At 38.9% G+C, this 19,653-nt stretch overlaps 1 protein-coding gene across 1 annotated transcript; it reads right to left on the bottom strand.

Moving 5' to 3' along the window:
- Window positions 1-5,015: 5,015 nt before the first annotated feature.
- pnp4a (purine nucleoside phosphorylase 4a) lies at window positions 5,016-11,306 on the bottom strand. The gene is made up of 7 exons (XM_051416031.1): window positions 11,122-11,306; window positions 8,732-8,895; window positions 7,962-8,065; window positions 6,483-6,658; window positions 6,028-6,218; window positions 5,701-5,780; window positions 5,016-5,589 (listed from the first exon to the last, which is right to left on the bottom strand). Exons 1-7 carry the CDS (start codon window positions 11,142-11,144, stop codon window positions 5,440-5,442), a joined length of 888 nt encoding a protein of 295 aa, XP_051271991.1. The 5' UTR covers window positions 11,145-11,306; the 3' UTR covers window positions 5,016-5,439.
- Between the last annotated feature and the right edge of the window lie 8,347 nt (window positions 11,307-19,653).

The raw sequence follows: 19,653 nt of genomic DNA, 5'->3' as shown, positions 1-19,653 counted from the left end.
ATGAATTTTACCTCAGAATCTGGATTTATTCTAGAATATATATATATATTTATCAATCTTAACTTTTTATAAGCTACTTTTCTTCTGGCAGAGATGGGTTTCCGCAGTGTAAAGTGAATGGGCTGACATGGAAAATGCGATTAAAGAGAAAAACACACCACTTCCTCTTTGTCACAGTGAGTGCTCTTTCTGAAACTCAACACATCACAGATGTTTAGATTTTATCCACCCCCTCAGTTTAAAAGTTTAAAATTTCAGAGGAGTTTCCTCCCAGATCCCCATCCAATCCAGTGAGGCGTTCAGTTACCAGCACAGAAGCCAATCACTGGTCATCCACCTCTTTATCAGTCCAACCAGCCGCTTGGAGCTCCATCAGCAGCTTCATCACTCCCTCTCGAGTCAAGTCAAGATTGTATTTACATAATCTAATGTAATGTAACATAATCTCAAATGTCAATTTCCCTGAGTGGGCTTTACGATCTGCACTCTGTCCTTAGACCTTCGATTCTGGTAAGGAAAAACACCCACAAACCAGAAAAAAAATTCAAAATAAACCTCAGGAAGAGCCACAGTGGAGGGACCCCTCTAGCCAGAACAGCATCTAATGCATGTCTGCATTAGATGTCGCATGTACAGAACAGACCAACAGAATCAGTGTACGCAAATTATGATGATAAAATTTCTGATATATTTATATTCAAAAATATATGTAAAGACTGTGGCTCATGTAGGACATCGAACAACTTTAGGCCATATGTTTCCTCTAGCACAACTGTGTACATGTAGTAGACCTACTGTATCAGTAGGTGTATTATGTGGAATATTGACTGCTGCTGCCCCCACATGGTCAATGGAGGTATGTATCACTACACTGCTGCAACAGTTCAGTTGAATCATTTTTATTACTGCTACATACATTATGTGCACATGCTTCTATGTGTACCATTCATGTACTCATCAGTTGACAAACGATTATTTTTCAGGCTCTTCAGTTGTATTTCTGTTTGTGAAATCACCGATTGTGTCATTGACCCGAGAATAAAATAAAATTCAGATGAACACTATCACAACATGACTAACAGGTTAACTATGAAAATCACCATAACTTGATAAAATATGACACAATATTTTAAGTTTGGCGGTAAGTTTGGCCAGTCAGTGCGTTTGGTTCCTTTATTTCTCTCTAGAATTGTGACTCATCATTTTGCTTCTCCTCCCAGTAGGAACTGTGAGAGGCACCTTGAGAGGAGAGAGAGGCATGCTGGGTTGCATCCGTTCGCTGAGGGTCGAGGTTGTCGGTTTGATCCTGATTGATGGCAGGAGGGGAAGGTGGAGGAGAGGGAGGACGAGTGACTGGAGTGGAGGACATCAATGCAAAATTAATTAGACCAAAATAACTGATGTGAATTAAATGCTGTAATAAAGAAATCATTTTAAATCAAATACACAGCCTAATATTACAGGCTACTGTTGCTATTTCTGTATGCACCTATCTTGGATTTATGTAAATACACCATACAGGCTTTTGAAAACTTTATTCTCACCTGGAGGAAGACTTGCAGCAATGAACCGGTTCCACACTTTGTCATGAAAAGCGTTCACAACTGCAGGAGAGAAACAAATCTACATCAAGCAGATGGCAAGAAAATATAAAAGTCAAGCCAGTTTAATTTCTGCAGCTCAAAATCAACACATAATCCACATAAATCCTTTTAACAAGTTTGGTCTAGACCTGCTCTATTTGAAAAGTGTCCTGAGATAACTTCTGTTATGAATTGGCGCTATACAAATAAAATTGAATTGAATCAGAGAAAACAGAGAAAAAAGAGTTTTGTCATTTGTTCTTGTTCTCTCACACTTTGTTATCCATCTGGACTTCATGTCCTTCAACTACTTTTTCATACTTTGAAACTTGAAAATATTCAGCGTGCCTCTATATTTACTGACAACTCTGACTCCTTCCATAAATTAAAAGACCTGTGTGTGGGATTTAGTGGCATCTAAAGAGGTTCAGATGTGAATACAGCTCAGCCTTCCAAGCGAGTAGGAGAAACTACAGTAGCTGCAAAACTTGCAAAAAATGCCAAACGCCCCCATCTAGAGCGAGTGTTTGGTTTCTGGGTTACGGTAGAAACATGGCGGTTCAACATGAATCGCCATGTTTCTACCGTAATCGCAATAGAGGACCCGATTTCTCTGTAGATAAAAAAAGTCTCATTCAACTCCTTTCAGTCCCTTTTTACAGTGCTCTTCAACCCCTTTTAGTCCTCGTAGTGTTTTCATCGAAAATTACTCCATCTGAAGCTTCAATTTCTTTCAGTGTTTCTCTTTCAGTGCTTGCTTCAAATGACTCTTAAACTCCTTTCAGTCCTTTCACTTTAATGGGGAATAATATTATTATAATAATGATTAAATATATCATGTTATAACATTACATATTGATATTAAATGAGGCCAAACTATCTAATAAACATACGACAGGATGAACTGAGGGGCTGTGTGAAGGGCCAGTATAAGATAAAAAGGATGTTTTTAAAGAGTGAATCATGCAAAGCTACTCTAGAGGAGCCTCAGACTAAGCTGGAAATAAGTCTAAAAGGGCAACTTTAATAGATTTAAAAATTAATTTCAGTATTTCCTGTTAAACTGACACACACTTTAATTTCTTTCAACTTACAACTTTAAACCTAATTTGACAATTTTGTTGGTGCTTCAGCTTCAAGAACATCTACTACCTCTCCTGGGAAGAGAAGCTGCTGTTGAATCCTCTGGGTCTGACCCACGTTCTTCTTCAAGTTCCTCTCCAGGTTCAGCTACGGGTTCTTCTTCAAGTTCATCTCCAGATGGTGGTCCAGGTTCCACCTGGAGAAAGACTCTGTCTAGCAGACGGTCCAGCAGCTGGTTGGCATGATCTGGATCTGTTCTGATGGTCAGGATACGAGGGGGTCGTCCTGCTGAGACCTTCAGCTCTGTAAGGTTTCTGAAAAATTAGGACCCAATGTGAATAAAATGACTTTAAAATTAACTTTAATGCTGCTTTTATAAGCTGATGTCTGTATGAGGTAGCTGTGGGTTCTTACCTGCTTTTGCTGTGTCTGAGGATCCAGTAGAGAACCAGTAGAACCAGCAGCACCAGCAGCAGAACAACCAGGGACACGAAGAAGAGTTCAGTGGTCAACGTCTGGGTCATCATCACACTGATAGCCGAACAGGGGGCAGCAATGGGTTCTGCTTCTCAACTAAACTTACTAGAAAATTATGTTACCACAAGGTCCATTTAGTATCTGTTCTGGAGCTTTTGATTGTATCACCCAATCTCCCTCAGAAGATGGAGTCTGAACCTCAAATTTTAAGTTACCATGGATAGGGATAACATAAAATATAGGTTGTTCAAATGTACAGAGCGAGCATGTGAGAAGAAACATGCTAAATTGATTTTATGTCTATTCTATGCCATGAAAGTGCCAAATAATGCGTTTTTCCACAGAACTGCATAAAAATGAAAGTAATGATAATCTGTAAGAAATAACTGTGTGTGAGATGTTGTGCATTGCAATCATCTATATGCTATATCTATGATGTTCTGTTAATGAGGCATATAATGTATCCAAAATAATAATAATAAGAAAAACAAAATGTTTCATACAAAGACATTCACAAGAGGGGACAAAAAATAACGAATTTGTCAAAGACAGCGTTTCAGTTTAGTTTATAACTTAACAAACTCGAAAACCTCTTTTTTTTAGGAGTCTGGGGCTGATTTGCCACCACCTCAAATTCCTCTTGTGCAGGTTTTTCTCTGGAGAACCACTCTCAATGAGAACCAGATGTAAACGTAATTATTATTATCCAGATAACGTGTAACCTGTTTAATACCAGGTGTAAAGAGGCTTAATAGTCACAGTGATACAATTACCTGTCATTGTAAAAGATTCTTCTTCGAGCATGTATTAATTTGTATGTTTAACTTACCTGCCTCTCCTGCTGGGATCCTGTAGTTTGAAGGAAATCAAATGGTTAAACCGTCTGTTATTCTAAAAGAGTTGAAAGAAAACATTCTGTTTGAATTTCCTGAACCAATCAGAATTGTCAAAAGGCTGGATGTCACTGAACTGGTCATCATTTCAATGAAATATTCTGTCTCTGGAAGACAGGAAACCATCTTCAAGTAGGAACCTTAAAGAGTAACTTCACAATAAATCCACTGCTTTAGTAGATCATGTACAGTCTGTTTTATTATACTATCCAGTATAGTATACAGTTAATTGTAACCACAATTGTTTGCCTTTTCCAGGGAAGATCCAGTTACTCTGTCCTCTAAACCAAAAACAAGACAACATCATGTTCACTGATCTGGGCCACACCCACACCCACAAGAGATCAGAATTGAACTAATTGTCAGTGATGAGAAAAGTTTCATTCTTCCTGACCATAGACACAGGAAATCCAGTTACTGAATACATTCTATGGAGCTCATCCAAGATTCATGGGGTGTTGCATATGCGCATGTGTAAGTGTCGATGGGTGCGTTTGTGCACATAAGCCTGGAGAGTCTCTTCATCTAGCCTCTCAATCAGTGCCTCAGTTCACATGGTGTCATCGCGATAACACAGCAGGTTGCCATGGAGACGTCCCTGATCAGGTCCTAAACAGAGTCGACTATCAACAGGTGTCCGTGTGGGAAGGGAGGGAGGAATAGGGCAGAGCGTGTCACAGCAGCGATCTCCTGGAGGAGTTGTTCCAGCAGCGGCCTTGGCCAGTTGTGGTTTTTCAATTTAGTTTTGCATTTGCCATTTCACGCATTTCAAAAACAAAATACTGTTTACTGCTTTCCTTCATCTATATTCACGTTTCAGTTATGGCTTTATTATGACCAGAGGAGCAAAACTGTATTTAATTCTTATCACAAGTTCTTATCACAGCAGCATCTAGTGGACATTAGAGGAACTGCGCCTGAACACACATCTGCTCTGACGACAACACTTGATTGATCAACACAAACAGGAAACAGGAAGTAAGAGGTTTGTGAGCATGTTTTAATCAGATTAATGCGGATCAGCAGGTCAGTGATTTTTTTTTTTTACAAAATAAAATCCCATAATTCAACAGGAACAATGTACAAGAGAAGAATCTTTGTCTCATATCTTTAAGTCTCATATATTAAAGCACCATCAACCACAGTGGTCATCATTATATTAATCTGTAGGATTAACATAAAATATTATAAATGAATACTTACATTCAAATGTACCATGATAGAGATTTATTAGGCACCATGTTGATATAAATAAAGTTTTTGCTACAACAAAGGTAAAAAAAAAACATGAAGGATGATAGAAAATAGGAGAAAGCTCTTAAAAATGTTGTAAATACAACAATCAGATATGTACACAGTGTGTGTGTGTGTGTGTGTGTGTGTGTGTGTGTGTGTGTGTGTGTTCAAACAGCATTATTAGTGTTGTTGTTATTGATCTCCATCCTGCTGATCAGTTCAGTCACCAGCTGCTGCACAGTGTGAGAGCGCAGGCGGCCGACCTCCAGGACGCCTTCATGGTTCACGCTTTCTGAGTCCTCATAACTCTTCACCACCTGTCACAGTAAATCAATCACTTAATCAATCAATCATCTACAAAGCTGACCCCAGCAGGTTCATTTGATCAAGATCCATCAATACATTGCTGTATTGATGGGTGTGTTTACCTTGTTGGTGATCAGAGAGAGGCCAAAGACTCTCAGACCGCAGTGAGTTGCCACGACGACCTCAGGAGCCGTACTCATACCTGTAAACACACGACACCTGAAGTTACTGAGACAGTTCACAACAGTACTGCTAATACTGCTGCAGATAGTACTGTGAATAAGTACATTTACTCAAGTACTGTACTTAAGTATTTAAAGGTACTTTATATTTCTACCCCACTACATTTCAGAGGGAAATATTGGATTTTATACTCAACTACATTTATCTGATAACTCTGGTTTCTGTGTGTGTGTTTGTGTGTGTGTGTGTGTGTGTGTGTCTCTTACCGACAGCGTCCACCCCGAGTCGATGCAACAGTCTGGCCTCAGCGATGCTTTCAAAGTTTGGCCCACCCACCATTGCGTACACGCCCTCCTGCACGAGGTTGGCCACGCCCAGCTGCTTGGTGATCTCCATCGCTATGGAACGCAGGCCTTTGTCATAGCAACCTGACATGGCGGGGAAACGAGGCCCGAACCTGTAAACAAGTAATAAACAACAATAAATAACGTGATCAACAAACTGACACAAAACCATGAACAAAAATACAAGAAAGCATCAAACCTTAATACTTCGTAACTATGACGACTGAGTTAACAAACAATATTACACTATGATCACAATAACTAGCAACAGTGTAATAAATAGTTACACAAGAGACAAACAAAAAACAGCTTCATCATAAACATGAAACAACAATAAACAATAACACAAACAACGCATAGCCAGGTATCTGAGTTACTTGTCGTCGTTGGGTCCACAAAGCGGGTTCAGACCGACCAGTCCTGGGAAGTTGACGTGGTCTTTGATGATCATGATGTCACCGGGCTGGAGGCCGTCGGCCAATGAGCCAGCAGCATTTGTCACAATCAGAGTCTCCACCCCCAACAGCTTGAAGACTCGGACTGGAAACGTTGTCTAAACAGACAGACAGACAGACAGACAGACAGACAGACAGGTTGGTAATCATTTGTCTCTCAAACATGAGAATCTTTCTGTAAAGATTTGTTGTTCTTCATGTGACGCAGGAAGTCCCACAATCTCTATCTTGTGATTTTACTATAAAAACTGTTAACTTTTGTCTTTTTGCCCTGAGTGCAGCCTTCCAGGTAGAACCTTTTGAAGAATCTTCTGATGTGTCTGTATAATAGATTGTGTTAGTTCAGTGTGTAGTGCAGTTTTGTTGTTCAGGAGTCTCTATAGAGTGCCAACTAGAGGACAGTCAGGTATTCTTAGACACACAAGACTGTGTGTGTGTGTGTGTGTGTGTGTGTGTGTGTGTGTGTGTGTGACTGTGTGTGTGTGTGTGTGTGTGTGTGTGTGATATAGAGGGAAACAATAGCAGCATTCAACAGACTGCTAAAAGGCTGCATGTGACCGAACCCATGCATGACCTGAGCTGGATTCAGAAACACACACACACACACACACACACACACACACACACACACACACACACACACACACACACACACACTCTCTCTCTCTCTCTCACACACACAGGTCATGTTACAGGTTTAGGTTCTCACACTGCTGATTACAGTCATATTTGTGTTACACCAAGGTTGCGTGACTGAGTTGCTTTAGCCAGCTCACACAGTGTGAGTCTGTCCTGCTGCTGCAACACCTGAATTTACCCTCTGGGGATCAATAAAGGCTTCTTATCTTATCTGATCTTATCTTATCTGATCTTAACTTATCTTATCTTATATTCTATTATCTTATGTTATCTTATGTTATATTATCTTATGTTATCTTATCTTATTTTGTTATCTTGTTTCCATAATGCATCTCAAATTTCATTCATTAATATGCTGTTTTTCTTATTTAATTGTTTTAATTGAGTGTAAAAGTGTCTTGCTGCTTGCCTGGCAACTTGGTCCTGGTCAAGGATTAGTTTGGAACGTAACCTCTGTCCAAAATATACCAACTAAGAGTAAAAAACTCCAATGTGCTGTTTATTACAGAGACAGGCTGGTCCCCCTTGTTCATTGTCTATAGATGGCTGATGGCGGTAACTTCATATTTACTATACATTCATTCAACCTTTATTTTAACTCGGAAATACATTAAGGCAGAGACCTTATTTACAATATAAAAATGTAATAAAATAAAATAAACACATACATACATTTAAGTCTTGAATAAAAGGAAAATACGTGGAATTTTCTAAAATGTTGAACTGTTCCTTTAAGGTTTGTGTGAGTTTGTGTGCATGTACCTTGCAGAGTGAGTGTCCTTCATACATGTGGAAGCGACCCTGCATGCACACACACGTCTTCCCCTTCAGCTCCCCGAAAACCAGCCGACCTGCATGACCCTGCACTGCAACACACACACACACACACACACACACACACACACACACACACGCACAGAGTCAGGGTCAGAGGCTAAAGTTAGATAGCTGAGTAGCCAGCCAATGATAGTAACTTTAATAACAGTGTGAAAAAAGATGCGCTCCGCTTCATAACCAGAGTAATTTTTTTGGTCATACCACACGTTTGGATTTTGTTAAGTACATGTAACATTACCATAACAGTGGGGGAGGTGTGCTAGCAGTTTCCCCTTGTTTCCGTTCTTTGTGCTAAGCTACGCTAGACATGTCAGTCACTGTTCATGCATGTTGTAATCAGACAATCTTGGTTTTTCTTCCTTTTCTTTAATAGTTCATCTTCAGTTATTCATATTTTAATTGTACCTGTAATACTGTGCAGACATTGTAAGGATTAAGCCAGATTTAACCTCGTTTTGCTCTCTCTTGCCTAATTTTAAATCGGGATAAATTTCTTCCAGATCAGTTGTTTGAAGTTCAGTGTGTTGGGGATTGATGAATAATTGCCACACTGACCAACAATCTGGTTGGATGGATTTCTAGAAATACTAAATGTCTTTATCATGAATTTAAAACATGCATAGCAAGCCCTGACAGAACTCTGAAGAAAACATTGACTGGTTAATTAATAAAATAAAACAATATATTTAGAGTACCTGTGCTCTGTGGGAAGCCCGGTATGTCAGAATAAGCGAAGGAGTCTTGACACTTGAGGGTGTCAGCGAGCATGCCCAGTCCGGACCCGCAGATTATCGCCACCTGGGGGCGGTGCTTCGTTTGAGACATCAGCCAATCAGCTGTCTTCTGGTATTCGTCATGACTGCAAACAAGAAGAAGAAAAGACAGGAGGAAATTATTCAGGCAGTCAGATCAGTATCAAAATAATTTCTGTTGCAGTTTAAGAACATGAAGTGTGAAGTGGAGGAAACATATATTGCTGGGTCTGTTCAGGTCCATCACATTCTGGACCAGGTCAATTATTCTTGGTTATTCCACCTTTGCTTTGTCCCGCTCATTCAGATCATAACTGATCACACAGTTTGTCATCATACATAAATTAGTGACGTTATTATGGATCAAGTTAGCTGGTGTGGCTGCAACTCAGCCACACCGAATAACGTTATGATGACTGGACCAGCAAACTGCAAACGAGACAATTTACCAGCCAGATCAGCCTCGAACTCTGGATGAATGTACTACAGCTAAAACCACAAAATCACACTATATTTCACAAGCTTTGCAGATTGGTTTGTGTTCCGTCATCTAGAGGCGCTGCCATTATTACGGTGGCAAGTCGACTGATGATGTTAGTTAGTGGCCCCCAGTTACTGAAGAAGGTGCCTTATATGGATGGTGATCTTAACATAATTAAAATCTTACATGTTAGTGAGACATTTGCCAGAAATAGAGAAGAAACAAACCAACAATCTGCCTCAGTTCAAGTGATGTCTGTGTAATACTATTGACCAGTTATATTAGTTAAGAAATTAATACATATGAATTCATGTTTTTCCATAGGTATTCAACATTAATTAATGAATCGCCTGGCATGTGAACATCTTGGTCCTCTGCATGCCTAGGGAGTCTATGTAGTATGTTGTGTATGATCTCAGACTTTATAATGTAAAGTTTGCCTCTACTGTTAGAGCAGCTGATAACTGCACAGGTCCTTTCCCATTTGCTAAACATCGTTGTAAAAAGTTACATAGAAAATAAAGAGAAAAGTAGAACATTTTACACTTCTTAGGGCAGCTTGTATTCAACAATAAAAAGTGATGATGCTTAAAATAAAATATTACATATAGGGCTCCTTTAATATTTAATTTATATGCTAAAGTGTAAATATTTTGGGATGTTTTCATGTCAGAATCTCAGTCTTTTCTTTTCTGTCCTCACACTTTGTAACTTTATAAGGCAAAGAGGTCTAAGTTGAATCAGGAGGTATAGCTCTGCAGTGTGTAATGGACTTTACAAACCTTAACATTCAGTTTGGTTTACATAATCAGATTAAAGTGTGAGTTAGGCTGTAACTGCTCGGGTTGTTGTCCTGCTGGACTCCATGATGCTGCCATGTTTACATGTCACTGTACTGAGGCTGCTGAGCAAAATGTTGTCAAAACGGACAGCGATGATGAAGTATTAGGATCAAATGCAGGATACAAACACACCGATATTGTTGTTTGTATTCTTTCTCATTACTGATTCCTCTCTTATACTTGCTCATTAACTACGAAGCTTCAGGCAACAGCTGGTTAGCAAAAGTTACAAAATACACAATTCTCATTAATCAGCACAAACGATCAGTACAATCTGCAGCTTAACTCACTGCTCTTTTCATTTCTAGGGCAAAATCATTTTATTTTTGATTTCGCTACCGTTATGATTTCCCACCATGGTTTCTGAGAAATAGTTGAAATCATTGAAACTGGTGGTCATAACATAAACTTATGAGATCATTACATTGTCTGTGTGACTACTGTGTTTCTGTGTTAAGTAACACTGAGGAAGGATATCATTTAAAGAAACTTCAGTCAGAATACAGAATGGGGGACATTCAGGGCCACTGAAACTTAACTAGTACTGCCCATGTTTTACAGTGTCATTTTGTTGTATGAATCCACTATGAATACTAAAATAAATAGACATTTAGAGGAAAGGAGAAGTGTCAAGTCCCTCATTATTCCAAGATTTGTACCTCTTTTCTCTTCATATATTTTATATGTTGTCAATAACACCTCCACCTGAGTCATAAGGGATTTTCCCGAAGCACCTTTTCATTTCCTTACTGTACACCTCAGTTTGGTAGCGTACTCTAATTATGAAACACGTTATACCATATTTTATAGATTCTGCAGAATATCAGTGTCGTTATTCCCATTTTCTCCAAACTTCAATGTTGTTTAAGAGAATAATTTATTTCACCTTTCCACTAAAATGCCCAGTCTTGTTTAAATATGTTACTATTAGTTTTAAAATAGACACACGACAACAAAACATACATTTGTTTTAAAAAAGATATAAAACAGACAAAAAAAGGTTTTCTTACCTGATTTGTTCTTTGCTGTGCATGATGGACGGTGGACAGACGGCCGATGATGACAATGATAAATATAAAGCAGACTGATGTGTGTGTGTGTGTGTGTGTTTCTGTAAGCAGCCTCTGTCACCAACTGTGTGTGAGTATGTGTGTGTATAAGTGTGTGTGTGTGTGTGTGTGTGTGTGTGTGATGGAGGGACATTCAGAGTGCAGCCAGCTGATGCTGATCGGCCTAAATATTTACTGGTCACATGCTCCTGATTGGTCAACAACTCGTCCATTCATCAGCAGCAGCCAATGAGGCTGCAGTGTAGAAATGTGTGTGTGTGGATTCCTGAGATTTTTTTTTCTTTTGGGTTGTGCAAGTTTAGTTTTGCAACACGCCCCGCTGACAGTAACGTGATTTTACTTCAGTGTTAACTAACTCTGATCCTGAGACTCACACACACACACACACACACACACACACACACACACACACACACACACACACACACACACACACACACACTTACTTAGGTCTACTCTTTTACATTTATTTCCTGCAGTTACCCTAACCACTACTTGCTTAACCATAACCTCAACCTAACCCTAATTGGGGTCACAGCTTTTGTCCCCAATTGGACAAGCCAGTCCCAATTAAATGGTCTTTAGTCTGAAATGTCCCTGACGGACCCACCCACCCACACACACCCACACACACACACCCCACACGTGGTCACTCATACTATAAGACTTTAGCTGAATGGATGGATAAAGAATGACAGATATTTACATTTGCATAGATGCTACAGCGTTCTTTACTGCCACAATATGAACTTGTTGTGCAGAAGAAACCAAATTGAGACCAAGTCACATTTTTTATCATGTATTTCTATCTTACTGTGTCTTCATAATCATTGATAATATGTTAAACTAGGCTATTATTCATTCATGCACGATGGTGATCTAATTCACTAATTCACTAATGATATCAGCATTCGTGCTATTATTGCAATCTTGGGGTTCATCCATCAGCAGAGGTGACCCTCGACTGCATCTTACATTGTAGAATTTTACCAGCAGGTAAAAACTCGATTGTTCAGGTAATAAATGAATATCTCATAACATTCTTAATTACCCTCTTTCATTACCTGCTCGAATAATTAGCAGGTTATCAATAATAGCCTAGCTTGCTTTCAATGTATTAGGTGGCTTTAAGAATAAGTCAACTTGTCCAACTATCTATAATATCCCATGTTCAATTAAATGAACTAGTGGTATAAGTATGTATGTATGTATTTATGTATAATGAGGCTTAATGTCGATTAATGTTTAGGGCGTTTCTTCTTATTTAAATTAAAAGATTTTTAAAAAATCAGCAAATGAGTAAAATTTGTCTCCTTGAACCTTTTTAACCAGACTTAGACTCAAAGCGGGGTTCAGACAATCAGAGCTGAGACGTGGCGGTTTAACAAGCAGCAGCTCGTCAGTCGGTTTAGCTTTAATTGAAACTCAACATCAAGTCTCATGACCACTTACACACCTCACATGTTCCCCTGCTGCTGCTGCTCTGATCAGCTGCTGCTAATGAGACTCATGTGGGTCTGGTGGACCAGGGCCAGAGTTGGACTGGAACCGCATCAACCTGAAAACCAGAAACCTCAAAACGGAGCCTCAGAACACCTCCACCAGCAGAGAGTTTTAAATGTTCATGACAAACTGTTTTCTCTGAGGGATGAGCCAGAAATAAACTCAAAATCCAGTAAAAGTTTAAAATCCAACAAACTCTGTGTAAAATATAAAGTTAATGAAAACCTCAGAGGTTACATTTAGGAAAAGTTTCACGTGACACTGATGATGCTCTCCTGTCTGAAAGTTAAACAGATAAAACTGTCTCTGCTCTTTAGTCTCTTGTCTTTCAGTTTAACACGTGCCACTGTGTGTGTGTGTGTGTGTGTGTGTGTGTGTGTGTGTGTGTGTGTGTGTGTGTGTGTGTGTGTGTGTGTGTGTGTGTGTGTGTGATTTAACAGGAGCCATGTGGAAGCTGGTTAACAGGTTAATGAGCAGAGCACAGCTGGTGGTTAGAGACTCACAGACAGAGAGACTGACTGAGGAATAAAATCCAGTATTTTACATAATACAGAATATATTGAATCATTTTTACAGCCGAGTCAAGAAAACATCAGACATTAACACAGGAGTCATTTCAAAGTCATTGTTGGTTTCTTTTAAGCGTGACCAGCTAACGATGCGTTTCGCTGGTCACCTGTCATTGGCATCATATCCTCTCTGTGCATGTGTAATAAATAGATTTTTTATTCACTATATATTTTAAGATGGGTGAAGGACTTTAGTCATCCGACGTCTGGATCAGCCCCTCTGAGACATCCTTTACCAAACAGCGTCTGAGAAACCCTGATTTTAAGGTGAAACTGTTTTATTTAGTGTTTTTAATGGTTTTTAATCAGCGGGTCTGTTTGTTTTAGAGAGGAGGAGACCTCTGCAGATAGAAACCTAGAACCAGTAGAAACCTTCTGAACGATGAACACTGAAGGAATCCTAACCGGGAGATGCTGAATGCAGTGACGGCAGTGGTGGTGATAACTCCCATTATCCCACTCTGCTTCACAACATCATCAAACTTTATCTTTTGTTATTATTTCCCCTAGTGGCAGACTAGTTTCCCAAACTATGATATCCATAATTTAAGCAAACCTTAACTAAAGAGTTGTCACTTCATAAAATGGATTTATTTAGCAGTGCTTTATAACAGTGTTGGAAGGCACAGACAAACAAAATCGTCCGACTGATCGGGGAGTCCGATGAGAAAACACTTTGCTCTAGAGGGAATGAACAAACTACTTATTTTGTTGTTTAGTTTGTAGTACTTGTTGCTTCGTCTTGTTGATAATTTAAAAGTGAAACAAAAGGTTGAATTGTAAAAGTTCTAAAGTTTTAAAGAAACTAAAACAACAGTGAGTTTTGGCCAAACTCTCCGCTCACTATTGGTTCTTCATGGAATCAGTGATTCATGTAGATTTCAAAAGATCTTTTCGGGGGCAGATTTTATCTGAAATAATTTCCACCAGAAATCTGATCAGTTTGAAATAAAATTAGGATTTTGTTACTGTTGCTGTTCAAGAATTTGACAGATAAATATGTGTCATTTGACTTTAAGTTTCACCGTCACATGTTAGATTTACTGATATATTCCAGTTTTAGTTTCCTCGGCTGCTGCCTCTGCGTGTTTAATGCTCAGCTGAACGCTCAACATTACTGCGTTCCTTCACCTCAGTCAAAATGTGAACAATGTGACTGGGTCCATTAAAATGTCATTCAGATATTTGGCATTCTTGGACGTATGTGATGTACAAGCAGTCTGTCTGTCTTTTATTCTTGCTGCGTCAGCTTGATGAGGCCAGAAAATAATTAAAAGGTATTTCACACAACGCAGTTAAGCTATTAGTCCATGTCTACCAGTGACTTCTAACTTTACACAACTCAAACTATGGCTTGAGAATAGTCAAATGTTGAGTTCAGAAAACCAGAAACCTTGAAACCGAGCCTCAGCACACCTCCACCAGCACAGAGTTTTTAAATGTTCAGGACAAACTGTTTTCTCTGAGGGATGAGCCTATTTCTGCACCAGAACTCAAAATCCACTCGTCAAAACTGCAAAATCCGGCAAACTCTGTGTAAAACACAAATTTAATGAAAACCAACCACATTTAGGAGAAGTTTCACGAGACACAGATCATGTCTTAAAGTTAACACAGATAAAACTGTCTGTCTCTGTTCTGTAGTCAGTCTCTTAGTGTTAGCATAGTGGAAAACACCTGACACATTATCTCACAGCACTGTGTAATGTTCTGCCAAAATACTTGACTGCCACAAGGTTTTTGCCTTTTCTACAGGGGTGGATCTATAATTTGATGTCAGCTATATCTGTTCAGTCCACAATAAAGGAATGTTTGTGAGTGAAAATATCTTCTTCTAAAACATGCACAAAATACTACTTAAAAGTTTAAACTCACATTATGCAACAATCTTTAGTCAAGAACATAAAATCAATGTAATTTCATTAAAGAAAAAGTAGCAGTTCAGTGTGTGTGTGTGGAGCTCTGTTAGTATTGTATTACAGATAAAAGTGTCTTTTGTTTCTCTTGATAACATGGTCATAAGGTTTTGTCTTTGTGTGTAAATAGGACAAACTCTGCAGTGACTGACGTGTGTCTCTAAAAACAAAGTATGTGTGTAAAATCCTGAACATGTCAGAGAATATTTCAGATTCTCTGTGAGTCGACTGTTTTGGCTACACTAACTGGTGAAGGAAGGTTTTATTTTGTCTCTGACTCTGAGTGAAACAGAAGTTTTGTGTCTCTGCTCAGCATCACTGATAAAAGCAGTTTGTGTGTTTTTCTGGCAGTGTGACGTCTGAATGACGACAGGAAACACAGAGAGAGAGCAGATTTGGTTGTGATGTCAGAAAACTGAAATACATCAGCACAATGAGTCTCATATCTGCCATTTTGTAAAATAATATTCTACTAATGGTAGGTTCACTAGTTAAAATTGTATTAAATTAAATCACTTTTACATTTTTATTTTTAAGTTTTAAAGACAGCTCAAGATAGGGGGAAAGAGAGAGAGGATGAGAGAGGTTGAACTCAAACCCATGGCCGCTGCAGTAAAGAGCTTTGTTACATTGGGTGCCAGCTTTTTTTCTGTACTCCTCCCTCTGAACGCCCAGTTTCTTTTTTATCTGGAAAATCTAAAACTTTTTTTGGATGCTTGTTAGGTTTTTCCATCAAAAGGTTGTTGTACTTCTTGTTGCTTAAGCCTCCTCTGTCGCTAGGGTTGCTTCCCTCTTTGGCTTTAGCAAACTAACAACGTAAGCGCATCAATTGGGCGGGAATATCGCCACAGACACCAGATTTAAAAACTCTGGTATACTGCGAAATACAGAGAGATTTACCTGATGGTGATAGGCTTAATCAGCATCGTGTGAATTTTATTGTTGTTATATGTAGAAGTCCTGCACTACCACAATGAGGGAAATTCCAATGTTACAGCAGCAAAGTGGATAGAGAAAAAACAGTATAAAAAAACAGTAAGAGTAGGAAAATAATAGATAAAAAATAAAAACACCATGTACAAGAGAAAAAACAGTAAGAATCCACAAACAACAGATAACACAAATAGTAGCAGCCACAGCAGTTGCACATGGGCAATAGATTGCACAGTGAATATGGAATGGTCTTCATTGGTGTTTTCATTTCTCTCACATGTTTTGTTCATGTGGATTTGTGACTGAAAATAAATAAAAAACAAAGACTCATCAAGTGAGACAATATCTGATCATGTGTGTGTTTTACAGTGTGAGCGTGACAGATGTCCTCGATGGGGGTTAAAGTTCAAAAGCTCTGTGGTTGAGATAGACAAAATTTTCCTTTAATCATAACTGTGTCACTAAAGATCAGGATGTGTGTGTGTCATGTGGACTGCCAACACTAATCAGAGAGACACTGCTGTGAACCATGTGGACACGCAGGAAGCCGGCCCAGTATTTAGACTGAATAATATCTAAGTCCGGTGTTCACAGCCGGTACAGGAAGTGTCTCCTCTGTAGAGAGGTGGAGAGTGAAGGTGTGGTCGGGTGGTTGATTGACACACAGGAGACCAGTGTCAGTGGTGGAGGAAGTATTCAATCTATCTATCAAAATAGTTGCAAATTGATTGTCTTCCAATCGATTAATAGTTTCAGCTGTATTGTAGGTTGATCATCAGTTTAATTTATTACAACAGAGAGAAAGAAACACATGTTTCTAAAAAAACAACCTGGAAAAACTCATTCAGGCTTTTATTTCCAGCAGAGTCGACTACTGGAATGGTAATTTTACAGGACTCCTCAAAAAGACCATCAAAAAGCTTCAGTTTCTTTAAAAATGCACTTCATTAAAAAACAGCGCAACTCCCACATTTTGTAATAGCCACGACGATATATAATTATTTATTACAAAATATGGCAAATTGACAAAATGCAGGTGATATTATGACGTGCTGCTGTTACACCCCTCAACACTGTTCTCCTCCCTCGGTCATCATTCAGTTTATTTTATTATTGAGAGCTGGATGAGGAGGTCTTATACAAAAAGCGGAATCATCTTAATGACATTTTATCAAAATTTGTGCGATTCTGCAAAATATGCAGATGATAGGCTATAGTTTTTTTTTAAGGATTTTTTGGGGCTTTTTATTGTCTTTACGATAGAGACAGCTGAAGATAGACAGGAAAGGGGAACAGAGAGGGGATGACACGCGGCAAAGGGCCGCAGGTTGGATTCGAACCCTGGGCCGCTGCAGCAAGGACTCAGCCTCGATGCATGGGTCTACCCACTTAGCTAACCGGGTGCCCCGATGATATAGTTTTTAAAATACAACACAACACAACACAGGTGTTCAATTACAGACGCTTTGGGTTGCCAAAGTGTCTGTAATTGTTGCCAAAGTGTCTGTAATTGACCTGGGAACAAGACTCAACAATCAGCTATCTTTCTCCAGAATGTCGGACCCCATCTTTAAAGGTTAAAGCAGGAACACTAGAGATGTTGCAATGAGTCAGAAGATGAAATACATCACAGATTGTCACAGATTTTCTCTGGACAAAGAAAAAGAACTTTTGTTACAAATAACAATGTGAACAACAGAAACATCTGACAGCAGAATAAGGTAAATGTACATATTATTTACTTTACAGAGGATTTTCATGTTATAATCGTGACTGAGCTGCAGCTTCTAATAAAACTCACAACCAAAATTATATCTGCAGATGACTTGTGATCACCAGTTCACGGTCACAAGTCTGGATGCCTGCTGGCCTCTGCGTGCCTACAGCGAACCACACTGCAGTTTAACTACAGTTTTAACATGGACAGGACTGTCTATGAACATGCACTCACACTGACTTTCAGTAACACACACCAAGGGTTGTAATGAGGAGCAGTGACGCACTCTCTGGGTTCATATCCATTTCTCTTTTATTTAACTGATGAAATTTCGTCCCTCCGGCATTTCATCAAGATCAACAACAACATTGGCTCTTAGTTTTAATCACTTCTGTGTAATTGTAATATTAAAGTTAGATTGCAGACGGCAATTACAAAGGGCTTTAATTACAATGCTAGACTTTTCTACATTATCAAGAATGCATACACAATTTCTTCAGCTATAGCTATCCGTGGTCTGCAAAACTACTGATGGATCTAACAGGATATAAATATTTCTGTTATTTCCTGTATGTTTGTTAAAGGCTGCTGGAATTAGTCCGACACCACTGGAACTTTTTGTCAGCGCCCCCTGCTGCTGGTGCCTGGTCTCGCCCACAGGCACAGTTCATCTTAAACAGGACTGTCTGATTACCTTCAATACACTTATTACTACGACAAAGATAAAATGTAATGTAACTTCTCAATACTACACTAAGTAAAAATTATATTTATGGTTTAATTGTTATGAATAAAAACCAGATACTCATCAAAAACAACAACAGACAATGAGAGAAACAGTCAGGATATTTTTGGACATGTAAAGACATTTAATGTGTGTATTGTATGGCATATAACATTGAGATATTTTGTAGCATTGGAACATATCTTAAACATATTAAACAGCTTGTTCATATTTCTATGGCATGTTTTAAAAATAGAAGCAAACTGGTCTCTTTAGAAAGAGAGAAACAGAGAGAGAGACACATAAATAACACAGAGCAGAGCCGATGAGCTGCTGGAGTTTGTCTCCCTCTGCTGGCTGGAAGTTGCTCTTCCTCACATCTCATTCAGTCTCCAATCATTCTGGTGACACAAACAAACACTGATTTAACATCAATCACTGAGCTGCAGATCAGAGTTTATGTTAAACCGGTGGAAATAAATCACCTGAGCTGTGACTTCACAGCAGAGTCTGAAAAACAGTTTATTTTGAGCCAGTTAATAGTTTGTGGGATCTGACTGAAGTCCTTCACATCTGGAGCATCTGAGTGTCATTCATCACCAAAGTGTGTGTATGTGTGCTGGGTTATTGGTGATTGTGTGTGTGTTGCATCATGCTGACAGTCTGTGCAGATCTCACTGACGCACACACACACACAGACACAAACACACACACAGCATTCAGCAGATGTGAGCTAACTGACTTCATTACAGAAACATGCTGAAAAAAGTTAATTAATCGTTGTTCATCAATAATTCAGAGCACGAACATCCAGCTTATAAAAATGCTGCTTTCTTTTGACTGCTATTTGCTATGTTGTGAAGGCAAACAACAGGCTAAGGGGGCCATGAACTATAATTTTAACTTATTTTTAAGTACTGTAAAACTACACTGTTAATAATACTAGAAATTACTGAATTGTATATGATCAGCTGACAACTACAGATTGTAATGATGTTTGTAAAAAGTAAGGAATATTGGTTATTATAGACATCAACCTCCCAGTACTACTCTACAGTAGCCCATAATGGGGTGGATTGGGTGGGGTGGATGAAGCAAAGGAGCTGAAAT

This window comes from Dicentrarchus labrax, unplaced genomic scaffold (genome assembly GCF_905237075.1).
Source record: "Dicentrarchus labrax unplaced genomic scaffold, dlabrax2021, whole genome shotgun sequence".
Taxonomy (NCBI): Eukaryota; Metazoa; Chordata; class Actinopteri; family Moronidae; genus Dicentrarchus; species Dicentrarchus labrax.
Note: the sequence above shows the minus strand (reverse complement) of the source record. Positions and strands in the feature narration are given on the sequence as shown.

Coding starts and splice junctions, on each gene's coding strand:
- pnp4a (XM_051416031.1), bottom strand. CDS start 11,144: ATGCACAGCAAAGAACAAATCAG. Junction 8,896..11,121: donor CACAGCAAAGAACAAATCAG/GTAAGAAAACCT, acceptor TCTTGTTTGCAG/TCATGACGAATACCAGAAGA. Junction 6,219..6,482: donor TGTGGACCCAACGACGACAA/GTAACTCAGATA, acceptor ACTTGTTTACAG/GTTCGGGCCTCGTTTCCCCG.